Raw genomic sequence first — 15,300 nt, 5'->3', positions numbered from 1 at the left:
GCTTGCCCCTCCACTTGTGGCTCCCAGCTGCTGATCTGCCTTTCCTTTTGGTGTCCTTCCCGGTGCTGCTGGAAGTTTACGTCTTGCTGAACATTTAGTAAAGTATCCTCTCCACTGAAGGTTGTTTCATCAGCATTCCTACTTCCTGTCAAAGAAACACCCTTTGCTTTCTCACTTGGCTGGATTGATGCTTCTATCTGCAACGTTTGAAAATTCCGGGAGGCCTCTAGAACCATTGGGTCGTCATACAGGATCTGTACTGGCATCCTTTGTGCACTCGGGCACTCCATCTCCACTGTAACAGTGCTGCTCCTCTTTATTTGCTTTTCATAGCACACCATCTGCATCTCCTGTCCCTGTAGCTGCAGCTGCATAAATGCCTCCTCTTGCATAGGGTCCTCAGCTTGCCTCAATGCCATTGTATCAAAGAGATGGAAATCTTCATCTGCTCGAGGGAAAGGTGACAGCCCCCTTTCCCATTTGACCTGAACAGTGCAGGTACAGTGACGCTACCCCACCCATGCTGTGGGCCCCTCTTCTGCTCTCCCATACCGTGTTCCTCACCGACAGCATGCAAACGACCTCCTCTGTAGCTTCAAGTCTGATCATGGCGTTGACCGGCACCCCCGCCACCCGGCACGTCACGCCATGTCGCCGAAGGAAATTGGCGGAATGGGGGGCTGCCAGTACCCCCGGAGCCCCCTCCAACCGGCGGTGATCGTTCCCGGCAGCCACAAAGGCGGTCCCACACCGGGACCCGACCACCCATGATAGGAAGACGCTCACCGTCTGGAACCCCCGGATACCATACCAGGTGAACAGATGCCTCGCCGGCCACTCTTCTTCCAACTTGTCATTTGGAATGCCGCTGATATCACTCTCAAAACTTGCATGTGACGGGCTGCTTGGTAGTGGTGCATAATCTAGCACTCTCTCAGATGAATCAAGACCTCATAATGTAAAGTTCGAGTAGCTTCATTTCTGAGGATTGGTAACCCAGTTGGCCCAGTTCTAACATATGGCTCCTCTATTTTCAGTATTGCTTTCTTAGGCAGGGAATTCGGATCGGCCAACCAAACCCACAGATTGTAGCAGGATCTCTCTACCTCTCTAAACACTTTGTCATCAACCTCATCTATGAATGGAGGACTGAAAAGCTGAATTACCGAGTCCGAATTGCGGGCATGACTTGGGACTCCTTCCAAGCAAACTCTTGCCCAGTAGCACAGAGAGCCGGCAGCAGCACGCACCCGCCTGGACCATGGCATAAGGCGCAGGCCCGTGCTCCCTGCCGGGATGGCGTGCATCGCCAGCACCGAGTTCCTCAGCTTCGGTGAGGCGAAACTGAGGCTGAAGGAGGCCGGGCCCATAGCCTGCACCTTGTGTGGTCCAGGATGTGAAGCTGCTGTCGAACATCCCGGGCCACGTTGCCAGCTCCAAGCGGGACACGAGCATCAATCTGCACTCCCATGATGGCATGCAGTTCGCACTGGCGCTTTGCATCTCTGACTTCCTGGGACCTCGCCGCACAAGCCACCACCAACTGAGGGCGATGCTCCGGTGCTCCCGGAACAAGTTCAGGGAAATCCATCCTCCGCTGACCTTTCCGCTCCCGCTTTCTTTCTTCTTCACCCGGCGCTCTTGTCGAACCCCTCTCCTTACTCCTGGTTTCCACCCACTTCGCCTCCTTGCACTGCCTTGCCTTGTGGCTGAACCGTGAGCACAGGAGACACTTGGGGGGGTCTCTACAGTGCGCAATCTGGTGGTCCAACGCCAAGCAGTTGAAGCAGCGATGCCCCGCTTTTGCCTTGAGCAGAGCAAGTAGATGTCCCTCCCTCAGGCCAGGTTGGAGTCGATTCCACACCCCGCCTGTTCCTGACCTGTTGTCTTGAATGCTTCTCCTCACACTGCCTAGCCAGGACCAGACTGACCTCTGAATCATGTCATCCTTCCGCGACTGCACCTCATGCCACTGATGGGATACGGTCGCCGAGCTGGGGATGTGGTGTGGTTTGTAGGTTTTGCTCTTCAACAGCGCATCCTTATATGACACATGGTGTCCCTCCAGCTTGATGATGACAGAACATAGCTGGCCGCGGCGCTCGTCGCCGCTGACACCCGCCTTACCTTTATCAGCATCCTTCAATGTTGTTGGTTCGGCATCAAACTTCTTCAATGGGGTGTCTCCAAACTCCGGTGAGGAGTAAAGGAGTAAGGGGGTGTTTGGATCTTTAGGATCTTCTAAAATTTATGTCACATCGAATATTCAGAGGCTAATTAGGAGGACTAAATATGAGCTAATTATAAAACTAATTACACAGATGGAGGCTAATTCACGAGACGAATCTATTAAGCCTAATTAACCCATCATTAGCACATGTTTACTATAGCATCACATTGTCAAATCATGAACTAATTAGGCTTAATAGATTCGTCTCGCAAATTAGTCTCCATCTGTGCAATTGGTTTTGTAATTAGTCTATATTTAATACTCCTAATTAGTATCTAAACATTCGATGTGACAGAAATTTTAGGAGGAACTAAAAAACAAACACCCCCCTAAGTCGATGTCTTCTTCCCGGTAGGTGTTTGAGGTTTTGGAAGGTGGAGTGAATGGTGTTTTGGATGGTGGAGTGGTTGGCAAGCAGGGCTCATGGAGGAGGGATGCGCTGTGTTGCTTGGTTGGCGTGGCGGTCACCGCCGGCGAGGTGCCGGAGTGAGAGGTGGCGTCGTAGGGAAGCAGCATCGGTCGGCCCCCACGCCTAGATTTCCGAGCGAAACGAATCCACTAGAAGCAGATTTAGGGGGTGTTTGGATACAAGGTGTTAAACTTTAACAGTGTCACATCGGATGTTCGGATGCTAATTAGGAGAATTAAACATGAGTTAATTATAAAACTAACTGCAGAATCCTATGCTAATTCACGAGACGAATCTATTAAGCCTAATTAATCCATCATTAGCAAATGGTTACTGTAGCACCACATTGTCAAATCATGGACTAATTAGGCTTAATAGATTCGTCTCGCGAATTACACTCTATCTGTGCAATTAGTTTTGTAATTAGCCTATATTTAATACTTCTAATTAGCATCCAAACATCTGATGTGACGGGTGTTAAACTTTAACACCGTGTTGCCAAACAGGCCTTTAATTTGCATCGGTGCCGGTATCGTATCGTCTGCGCTGCTTGACGTCCCCTGGCGTAGTGGGCGGTGGAACGGGCCAGGAGGCCCGGTCACCATGCGTGCACATGCGTTGAGGCATGTTCTTTACTTCTTCGCATGTGCATGTCAAAGCCATTAAGCTCCCTCTGCATTTATATCAATTTCAATTGTAAGCGTGAAATTGATCTTCCTTATTTCCTTTGTTTTTCCACATCACAGCGCCCCTTGGTCCGATGAGATTTACCGATGCAGTCTACAGAAGCAAGAGCGATTACAAGCTTTTCGAGGCTATCAACATCTTGTCTGTTAAGATAGCCAGTTCGGATGTTGGCTTCCCAATCTATGTGTACGGATAGCATTGATGAAAAGTGTATTTACCTCTTCCGCCGTGACAGTGACCATTGCCAACTCATCAACTCTGAGGTACAACTTTTATAAAAAGAAACCAACAACTTCTAGCTTGCATTATGTGTGTGCTAACCTCATATTGCACCCTCTTTGTTTCTTATAGAGAAAAGCTAAAATTATGCACGAAGCTGCAATCGATTTCTATTTTTTCTGGACAATGTAAACATTGCTAGTTGATATGATGTGCATACTCGGTTTCTCATTTTTTAATTCAGATGGTGGCTCAAAAGTGGAAATATTACACGCCACTGGTTTAATCATCCGAATATCATATAACTATACCATAATGTTACTAAACTTCAGATTTTCAGAATGATGCATATGCTTGTTATGCATTTGTGTTTTAGCGATTTTTGTAGACACTGGTGATTTTGCATTTCTCTATGTACCTGGGCTACTGGTACGGGAATGTATCTGGTGCAAACCATCTACCCCGTGCAACTTTGGAAACTATGAATTAAGGCTACAAGATGCTAATCCAATGGATATGGTTAGTGGTGGGATTATTTTGTAGTTAAGCTCCCCACCGGCCACTTTTGCATATCATGGAAAAGGTGCGGCAAAAGTGGCCGGCGGGTGGGGGAGCTTAACTGCAAAATAATCCCACCACTAACTATATCCATTGGATTAGCATCTTGTGGTCTTGATTCATAGTTTTCAAGGTTGCACTGGGTAGATGGTTTGCACCGGATACGTTCCCGAAACAGCTAGATGATCCATATATTGAGATTGAGACTGTTAACATTTTCACCAGCTATATAAGTGCTTCCATATACTGTGGCTGTAAAGTTAATTAACTTCCATTGCAGTGCAGCACTATTTGTAGAAATATGCCACTAACGTATCATGTAAATTTTATCATAGAATGAATCATTGATCTTGATTGGGCCGAAACGGGGACTTGCATTGTTAGATGATAATTATGTTGAGACCGATCTAAAGATCAAGGATCATCTTGGACAGGGCAGAGAACTTAGTAAAGGAGTGGTAACTATCAGGGGCATAGCAGGTCGATCATTGGAGGAATGCGTGGTTGAAACTAAATCTCTTGCTACCAGGCTCAGTACTGTGGACGTGATGTATGCAGTTGTGAAACATGCAGTGGAGGCAACTATTGCAGTCGAAGTTCTGCAGGGAGATTTTTATGGAAAAACCACTGCCTACACCAGCAGCATCAAAGACAGACTTGTGCTTTATGATAGCGAAGTGGCTGATGCAATGACTGGTTATGATTGTGGAGTTATCCAGCTTATGCGACCCATTATATCTGGCTATGTGAAGGATATGCTGATAATTGCTGCCCAGACTGGTGACAGAAAATCTGAAGTAGTATTTACTCCAAGGGTTAACACTCGAGATGAAGATAAAATTACTGTTGGTGCTACTAGGATGAGGGTGAAGGTTGTTTGGTCGGTAATGAACCCCTGGATTTCAGCTTGTTAAGCTTCATTGGTAGGATCCAAATGCTCTGGTGTAGCCACATTTGATTATGTGATGCTGCAGTTACCATTAGGTTATGTGAAATCAGTTGGGCCTGATCATTATTAGTGTGCATTACTACTGTATATTGTGCTTGGCTTATGTTGAACCACCGTCTACTTGATTGGCTTTCTGGCTCGGCCAATGGAGATGCAAACTCGAGAGAGATCGTGCATATCAAATTTGAGGCATAGCCGCATAGGAAAAATCCTTCAGTCAGAGGAATGAAAATAACCCAATCCCCAAACACAGAAAATTTACTGCTACGTTAATTAATTTGTCACAGATTTAACGGGTGGCACAAGATGCAGTGGAATATATAGCAATAGAAATGCAGGATTGAGGTGAAAGGGAGACTTACACTCCTCGTCGAGGTCGAACGTTGGGATGTCGACGAAGGAGCATCGGTTGTAGTAGACGCCTCGCTGCTTGGGATCGAAGTCGCGGATGTGAGCCAAGGCCTCCGGCCTCGGACCCATGGGGTGGCCTTCCGCCTGAAGGCGGCGGGCTTCCTGCAGGTCTTTCCGCCTTCGCCGCTCGCTCGGCCTTGGTCATGCCCGAGAAATCCGGAGACTTCTTCACAGAGTTGAGCCGGGTATACTCATATGGATCAAGGCCAAGCGCTCCTCCTTGGCCTTGGCTTGCTTTGCTTCGCCGCTCGCTCAGCCTTGCTCATGCCTGAGAAATCCTCATTATTCATCGTCATTGAGAGGTGACGGATCTTCTCCTTGATCATGGACAAGCGCTCCTCCATCGCCTCCGCCTCCGCCCACCAAGGCGCCTTTGCCTCCGCCTCCGGCATGATGAACTCGCCGACGACAACGAGGAGGAATACTGGCGGGTTTGTGAGTGCGACCCCTGTATGGGCCTAACCGATCAGGGTGAATTTGTATGTATTCTGGCCCAGACGGGTCAGAATCAGCCCGGTCCAGTCAATCAAGCCCAACTGTTTAGGTATGTCTCGATCCCAACCGCCACCGGGGCCGACATGCACGCGTCCCCACAGCTCTCCTGATAAATTGCAGCTGGTACCATTTGACCGAGCGCATGTGCAGCACGCACGCATATCATCAAGCTAGATCTCGAGGTCAGACCCAACCCACATGCCACACCTCGATCCCATACACTGAATACGCATGGCTGCATGGGCATGCACGTATTATGATGCTACGCTAATTTTAGTAATTTAGCACACGTTCTTCCTAAACATAATCTATGGGTAGAACACATATGGCCTGCTTGCAGGCTAGCCGAATTCCATTTTCTTATATTTTCCATTTGGCTATCTGTTCTATATTTCCGTGCGTTCCAACAGACTAACAATATCTCGTTCTTCATATCACATCCACCTATATTTTATTCATACAACTCTACCTATCCATATACTTTTTACCTACTCGTGATCCATCTCACCATTGATTAAAAAATGTGCCGCAACAATCTAACCACCTGCCCACATACTACATGCCGCTGTTGCATTATATCATTGTCTCGTTTCAAGAGGTGTGCCATTGTAAGGCCAGTCTCAGTGCATTAAGATTGGTAACTTGGTAACTATGCCAGCTAAGTGCTGTGGGGATGAAATTACTCTCTCATCTGATGAAACTTCCTCTCATAATGATCTTACCAAGTTAGCAATTTTACTGATGTGGCAATAAATTTAATGCTTATGAAACTCGTCACATTGAAACTAGCCTAATTAGGCTAGTCCTAGTGCAAGGTTTCATCGCAATGTTTCCAAGAATGCCACATCATCCCATGAGGTGTATTCTCATGAATGAAACAGAGAGTCTCAGTGCATAGTTTCATTTCACGATTTCATAGGATGACCATGACATTTAATTGTGAGGCATGTGATTGGATATGGTTAGATGAAATGAAACTCTATAACCCCCAATGCAAGTTTCATAGTCTTGGAAACAGTGTATACGCAGTTTCATCCTGATGAAACTCCTTCCCTCTCTCACTTCATAACTATCATGCCATGTCATCACATATGCTGATGTGTCACTATATTTAATGTGCATGAAACCTTTATGAAACCCCCACTGGGATTAGCCTTAGAATTTTTTAGAACTTGTTAGCATTTCAAGAACTATGTTTTCACCCAACGACCAGGTTAAGAGGTCACCGCAACAATACCTCCAACAAGAGCGTCACAATTGTTGCCACAACCTAAGCATAAGGTTTTTCGGCCGTGATCCCAATGCCCTTAATTAATTTGCGCGACAAGAGTTGCCAACAATCGAGCATGAAGCACATGCCACCAAACGACCTGACTGAGCCAAGCAGTGCACCTGTGCATGCGCAACCATTGGAGCGGATGACAACGCACGTCAACGACCAGAGAGTTAGGTTTTAATTTGGGGTGGTCGGTGGTGGCGCGATTCAAATTGGCCACTGAGTTGCCGGTGAATACATTCGAGTTGCCAGTGAATACATTCTATCAATCTCCAATGAGAACCTTTTGTATTGCAAATCTTTCTTAGCTAACTGAAAAAAATAATGCTGCACTTGCCACCAAACAAGTTTAAATGTACAAGTTGCACACTGTGACAGATGATAGGACTCCTTAAAAGTTCGTCAGAGTTGTTTGACATAATTGCAGATTTGCAGTGGCTACATATGTGATATCAATAATGATGAATATAACGTTTGTGTTTTCTTGGCACTTTCTGTTGTTTCCATTTGTTTTTGACGAAATTAACTCATCGGTGAAACTTTTGATACACTTTGGAATAATAATATAAAAACGGAGAAGTTGATTTGACCGGTATAGATTATTGTTAGGTGGAGGTAACCATATTATGCTTAAACAGAACAAATAAAATTGCAAGGTACTAGTATATGTTCTCACCGGAGTTGTTGACATATATATCGTTCCTAAAAATGGAAATAAAGTGGGACGATGAACACTTGCAACTACCAACACCAAATAACGCACGTTGTTTGTGTGGCTCAGATCGATCGGTATCATCATAGACACGTGCAAGTTTCCTCATCACAAGCCAGAACGCATCATCCACTACCTCTAACAGAGGACATGAAGTGTCTTTTCCCTGGAGGGGAAGATGATGGAACTTGAGCAAGACGTGCAGCAATCAAAATTAAGCATGGGAATGATCCTGATTTGAAATAAGCATAGGAATATGAGATCAGGATGTTGGACCAATTGAAATAATAAATAAATTCAGGATGTTGGACCAAATCTGAAATAATAAATAATTCGAGGTACCAACAAAAGAAGGGGGGGGGGGGGGGGGGGGGGGGGGGGGGGGAGGGGGGCGCACCGTTTCGTCCACGCCATGCTCGCGCGCACACGCATAGAAGGGTGTTCATTTATCTCCGCCGTTTAGTCCACGCCATGCTCACAACTGAGTCCCATTTCCACACCGCCCCCCGCGGTCGCCTCAGGCAAAGAGGGGGCGCGGCTGCTTCACACCGAGATCGAGCCCGCGCGCACCATATAAACGCCACCGCGCCACGCTTCCTGACCCCTCACCGGCCAGCATCAGCAGCAACAGCGGCGGCGGGGAGGAGGAGGCGAGCCGGCCATCCGTCGTCGTTGCTGTTCGCCGCGAGAGCCAGCAGCACTCCGCAGCCGGCCGGGCCGCCGTCCGACGACGACGGCAGCAGCAGCAGCAGCAGCATGTCTTCGGCCCCGCTGCTCGGCGGCGCCAAGGGCGAGGGCGGCGGCGAGCCCGACGCCGCGCGGGCGGCGTCGTCGTGGCTGGGGCGCGTGGTGGACACGGCGGAGGCGAGCGCGCAGCTGCGGTTCGCGGTGCCGATGGTGCTGACGAGCATGGCCTTCTACGGCATCCCGCTGGTGTCGGTGATGTTCTCGGGTCACCTCGGCGACGTCCAGCTCGCCGGTGCCACGCTCGGCAACTCCTGGGCCACCGTCACCGGCTACGCCTTCGTGGTACGTATACGCGGCCGTCTCTCTCCCCCGCATCATCCCATCCCAGCATGCATATGCTAGTTATTACTCCGACCCGGCCGTTTCCACCCGGCCGGCCGCATGTGGTGTGCGTGATAGATGATGCTTCGGCCGCCGACGGCACACACACAGCGCATGAACAACCCGCCTGCGGCGGCCGGACCTGTTCTTCTTCGCCTCGCTCTTGCGCACACGCTAAGACGCATCATGGTAGTGATCACAGCGTAGCCCGCGGCGTAACTGATCGATCTATCGCGTCAAAAGCAGCGTGTTACTTATCATTAGCATCAACCGCTCGGAGCTTTGGTTTGCTTTAATCATGCTGCCTTGTTTGATTATACTATACTACGACGTGCTCGTCATGGGCTTGTCATCTCGGTAGTCAGAAGTAAACGGCAGCAGCATCATGCCCGATCCCGGCGCGCGATGCGAGTATAGATCTCCACCGCTATGTTCAACGCCCGCGCTCGGTACCTTGTTGACATTTTGGGGTGCGGGCAATTGTATGCACACTTTACCAGGACGACTGACAGCTGGAACATTCCGAAGGCAGCAAGTACGTACTCTACCTCCAGGTACAGGTTGTATAGCACCGCTGCACCGGTATTCAAAAGTACTACTACGTATAGTAATGTTCAGAGACAGGACAACGGAGCGGTTGGGAAATGAAGCTGGTAGCCCAGGCCCCAGGCAGAGGCCCCCGCGCGCAGCGCGTCACGCCATTGATTTCGTTTGTTGTTATTGGTGGCCATCTCCCCATCTCATCCCATCCACCTGAAATAGATGACGCGTGCCAGGCCGAGCGCCGGGCCGATTCGCGGTCACAATTGCCCGTGCCCGCGCCACGCCAATGCTGCAGGCTGTAGCCCCTGCCCCTTCCCCGTGGCTTTATTTCTCAGCCGCGGGTTGAGCCTGAAGCCCTGAACGAGCGAATCGCCCGCGGAGGCCCGCGCGCGGTCGCTGCCAACCAGAGAAAACAAACCCGAGGTGCGTGCGCCGCCGTCGCACGCCGCTTCGATGGCCGCGCAGCGCAGCAAGTGGTCTCACCGCCCTTCCTGGCTTCCTTCCTTTCCCGGCCGCCCGTTTGCGTCCGTTGGGTCGGAGGAAGCGATCGAGGCGGCGGTCGCCTCGGTGGAGTGATCATCACGGTCGATAGTTCGAAGTCGTCGTCGTTCGGACATGCGTGCGTCAGATCTCGGAAAACCATTCTATAATTGATGGGGTGGGTAAAACTCGTCTGTAGTGAATTAAGCTGGTCAGGTCAGAGAGCCCAGAAACTCGGACAAGTGTCGAGTCTGGAGAAGTGACCTTTGGCTACGGTGCTTGAACGGGTCAGGTCTCTAGCTCACCCACCTGCCTCAGGACTCATCATCACTCTCCCTGTCTCACACGATAAAGCTAGAGAGTCCTGCATGCACACCTGCCTCAGGACTCGTCATCACTCTCCTGTCTCACACGGTAAAGCTAGAGAGTCCTGCATGTACAGCACACGTTGTGTGCTGTCCCCAGACTCAGGAGCGTGTATACTGTACAGTACTACCGTCTACCGTAACTTTCAGCACTGATGTACGTGTCCTGGCTGGACTTAACTACTGCAGTACTCCTCAAGAAAACAACGAGTGTCATCGGTCCTAGCTAGGCATCAACTGGCCGTACGTACCTACTAGAAGTCTAGAACAGTAGCTAGCTGCAGCGTTGTACGTAGTACCCGCAGATGATCAATCAGTGTAGTACATGGAGGCCGACGGGCATGATGAGTACCGGAATGTGCCACATGCGCGCGACTAGCCGACTACCTGTCTATTTCTCAGTAGTCGGATCTCGATTGACCGTGCGTGCCTGCGATGCGACGCGATGCTAGCCCCTTCAAGCATTCGCGCGTGCGTGGACCTTTGGGAGGCAAGTGTCCGCTCGTAGAAAATCGCGGTAGGAGGATGGAAAACCCGCAACCGGTTGATCGATTCAAACTCGATCGACAGTCTGCGACGCCGACGACTCCGACTGCATTATATTATCATTGCATTGCACGCTAGGTACAAAAAGCTTGAAGCTAGCATGCATTGAACCTTGTTTTTTCTTCACTGAGCTGCAAAAAATAAGATAAAGCATGAATCATGACGACATGGCGGCTCTGATCTTGTCCCCTTTTCTATGGTTCCTGAAACCAGCAGCGGTCAAACGCGTGCATGTTTTCCGGGTCTGGGCGCGATATGCACGATTTTTCAGACGTTGCTTTGCTTGGGGGTCGCGGTCAAGTTTCTGGTGACGGCAGCTCACGGAGACCGTTACTCCGTTTTATTTACGTGGTCGTGCAAACGCTGACGAGTCACGGCGGCTTATTATAAGCTGAAATGGGCGAGTGAGTATATGCTAACGGCCGCTGGATGTTTCCAAAGAAAAAATAATCAATGGTTGAACTGTTCTCTGATCAATTCAATCATCAGCACGCTCGGCTCATGAAGTCGCAGTGTCATATCATATCAATGCTTCTACCTAGCGCAATTGCAGAACAGTTTGGCTGGGGTTAAAATATGAGCATCGACCAGTAATAACGACCATAGTTACTGGATTATCTTGTGGGCAGTAGGTAAAATAAAAAATAAAAAATGATGACCTCCTAATGGCTGTGTGTTTTTCCTGCAGACGGGGCTGAGCGGCGCCCTGGAGACGCTGTGCGGGCAGGCGTACGGCGCGCGCCTGTACCGGATGCTGGGCCTGTACCTGCAGTCGTCGCTCATCATGTCGGGTGTCGTCTCCGTGCTCGTCTCGTCGCTGTGGTGGTTCACGGAGCCCCTGCTGCTGCTCCTCCGGCAGGACCCCGAGGTGTCCCGCGCCGCGGCGTCCTTCGTCCGGTGCCAGATCCCGGGCCTCTTCGCCTTCTCCTTCCTGCAGTGCCTGCTCCGCTACCTGCAGGCGCAGTCCGTGGTGGCGCCCCTCGTGGTGTGCTCCGTGGCCCCCTTCGCGATCCACGTCGCGCTGGTGCACCTCCTGGTGAACGTGCTCGGGCTGGGCCTCGCGGGGGCCTCCGCCGCCGTGTCCGCCTCCTTCTGGGTCTCCTGCCTCATGCTGCTCGCGTACGTGACGCGCTCCAGGGCGTTCAGCGAGACGTGGAAGGGGTTCTCCGCAGACGCATTCAAGTACGTGCTCCCCACCGTCAAGCTCGCCACGCCCTCAGCCGTCATGGTCTGGTGAGTAGTGTAGTGTCTCATTCTGCTGTGTATACCAGTATACCACTATGCGAAGACTACTACGCGCTTTCTCCTTCTCTGGCTCATGTGGCTGTGCCTCATTTTGACTGCAGCTTGGAGTACTGGGCGTTCGAGCTCCTGGTCCTGATCGCCGGCCTGCTCCCAAATTCCACCGTGAGCACATCGCTGATCGCCATGTGGTACGTCTCGTCTCGATCGATCAGGTTCAGATGCATGCGTGCCACGGTTCATCTTGAAACAAACTGATGACCACCTTTGTCGACGAAATGTGTGTGCAGCTCTAGCACGGAGGCGATCGCGTACATGATCACGTTCGGGTTCAGCGCCGCCGTGAGGTACGTGGGTCACTAGCTTGCGATGTCCAGTTTCTCCTGACGGAACGCCGTGCAGCGCGATTTGATCATGGTATCGCTTCTTGAATCCTTGGCAGCACGCGGGTGTCGAACGAGATCGGCGCGGGGAACGTGGATCGTGCCAAGAACGCGGTGTCGGTGACGCTGAAGCTCTCGGTGTTCCTGGCCCTCTCCTTCGTGCTGCTCCTGGCGTCGGGCCACACCCTGTGGGCGGGGCTCTTCAGCGGGAGCGCCACCATCGCGTCGGAGTTCGCGGCGATCACGCCGCTGATGATGGTGTCCATCGTGCTGGACTCGGCGCAGGGGGTGCTGTCGGGGGTGGCCAGGGGATGCGGCTGGCAGCACCTGGCGGCGGTCACCAACCTGGTGGCGTTCTACTTCGTGGGCATGCCGCTGGCCCTGCTCTTCGCCTTCAAGCTGGACCTCCGCGCCAGGGGACTCTGGGCGGGGCTCATCTGCGGCCTCACGTGCCAGGCATGCGCCCTGCTGGTCATCACCGTCCGCACCAGGTGGTCCGAGCTCGCCGATGCCATGCGGGAGGAGAAGGCCAACTACGTCGCGTAGCAAAACATGACTACTGCACGCAGCTTACTACTGTAACAGGAGTAACGAAAATGGACGAGGAGTTGTGCATCGAAAGCACACGAGCTATGTTTTTTTGTGTCTGGTGGTGAGAACATGTTGTATGTAGAAGAGGAGTTGAGAGCATCGAAAGCACGCGAAAATGGACGAGGAGTCTGTAGCCTGTAGGGGGTTTGCACTTTGCAGGAGGTTTCTGGAGATGAGATGATCATCAGCAGGTGTATGTAGAAGGCGAAACAGAAATCGTTGCGGACCACATGGCGGTTTGCCTGTGCAAATCAGCCGCTCTGAACAAGTGAACGGAGCACCGGAAGCGACGACGTGTTTGGTGATCAGTGATTGATGGGAACGCCCAAAAAATGGTCACTCGCAGCTACTACTATTTAGTGAAGTGTACTTCGTGTTTAATTAGCGAGCAATCGGATGTGACGGATTGTCCGGCAGCTGGCTCGGCAGCCACACGCAGAGATGTATCTTCACCGAACATTCTGGCCACACGTTTGGAGGAATGAATTTTCTTTGTCTAGCGTAGCAGAAATCCAGGAGAATGACGACACCTCACACATGCGACATGTATGTAGGATTACCGAAACCACAGACGTCGTTGGGGCTGATGGGATTTGGGGTCGGGGTGCTCTCGGCTCTCAACGATTATCAAACTGTCGTGTTGCTCCACGAACCGTCTAGAAGTTGCTTATTCCACATCTTTGCCATGCTGTTAATTTCAGTCAGCAGCACGGGCAGGAATCGGTCCACACAAGGAGCCATGGCAAATGCAAGTCTACCAAGAATTCGTTGATGGACTCAGAAAAAAAAAGCACCAAAACTAAGGGCCCATCGAGGCTGAGATGTCTTTCTCAGTCATTATCAAGGACTAGTCCATCAACGGGAGCACGGACTAATATTTTTAGAAACTACTATATATAAATATTATTTAAAAATTAAATTTTTAGCTAATAATCAAAATTGTTTACCTACTACTCTCTTATTTTTCCAATACTTCAACATAATAATTATATAGATATGTACCTATCTTTTTCCAATTATGATTGCTTTTTAATCAATAATTACTCTATGTACTTTTTCATCCATATTCATACCTTTTCCATTTTGTATCACACCTCCAATCCTTCATACATTATGTTTAATATACAAATCAATATTTTTCATCGATTCCTCACATACATGTATAAATGGTCTAAATGGTGGCATTCATCATGTGTATATACTTTAACTTAATATTTTTATATTAACAATGACATAAATAGGTAATTTAGAATCATATATTAATTTACTTTTTTGATATTTCTGTATGATGCACATGAAGATAATTAGATTAAGATTTAGGTGTTTACTTTAGGTTATTTTTAATATCGACATACGTGGATAACATAGATAAAATTTTGAATGATATTTTAAGTTATGCTTTATAATGATGTGTATTAGTAAATTGGATGAAGATTATGAGGTTACTTTATATAAAGAATAATAGCTGAGCTCGGTAATTTAGATATAGGTTTAGAGCTTATTTTTTAATATTTGCACAATGACAGTAGTAGGTAACTTTTTAGAAAATATAATAGATCAATGGCTATGATTATTGGAGTTTACATGATTAGTGTTTAATATTTTTAATTTTTATGAGAATTTCTCTCTTTTTTCTAGCTTGTCTTCTGGAAACTAATGTGGAGTCTCCAATGGAAAAAAATGTAGGATTACCTCATGTTATTTTTAATAATAGCATGTGTGGGTAATATAGATGCAAATTTAAGGGTTACTTAAAAATTTTAAGTAATAGTGGTAGGCAATTCAGTTGCAAATTAGGGGGTTATTTTAAATATTATTTATAATGGCATAAGTGGGTAATTTTGATGAAGATTAGGGGTTACTTTAATTAATTTTATATAATGGTAGAGGTGGGTAATTTATATATAGATTTAGGGGGTTGCTTTAGGCTATTTTCATAATGGCATAGGTGGGTAATTTTTTTTAAAACATAGTAGATCCAATGGCTATAATGATTTGAATCTATCGATCGATGGTCGGATGTTTTGCTTTTTTGTGAGAATTTCTAGAATTTCTCTCAGAGTCCACCTAGGAATCCTAGGTGGCTTCACTTGAAGGCTTCAAAAGGAGCCTCCAATTAGTAATAGTAAGATAGTA

At 48.8% G+C, this 15,300-nt stretch overlaps 1 protein-coding gene across 1 annotated transcript; it reads left to right on the top strand.

Annotated features, from left to right (window-relative positions):
- The first annotated feature begins 8,333 nt into the window (after window positions 1–8,333).
- Window positions 8,334–13,580, top strand: LOC117841974 (protein DETOXIFICATION 19). Its single transcript, XM_034722303.2, has 5 exons — window positions 8,334–8,975; window positions 11,637–12,181; window positions 12,295–12,381; window positions 12,481–12,537; window positions 12,633–13,580. Exons 1-5 carry the CDS (start codon window positions 8,418–8,420, stop codon window positions 13,117–13,119), a joined length of 1,734 nt encoding a protein of 577 aa, XP_034578194.1. The 5' UTR covers window positions 8,334–8,417; the 3' UTR covers window positions 13,120–13,580.
- The last annotated feature ends 1,720 nt before the right edge of the window (window positions 13,581–15,300 follow it).

This window comes from Setaria viridis, chromosome 2 (genome assembly GCF_005286985.2).
Source record: "Setaria viridis chromosome 2, Setaria_viridis_v4.0, whole genome shotgun sequence".
NCBI lineage: Eukaryota > Viridiplantae > Streptophyta > Magnoliopsida > Poales > Poaceae > Setaria > Setaria viridis.
This window is presented reverse-complemented; position numbering and strand designations above follow the sequence as displayed.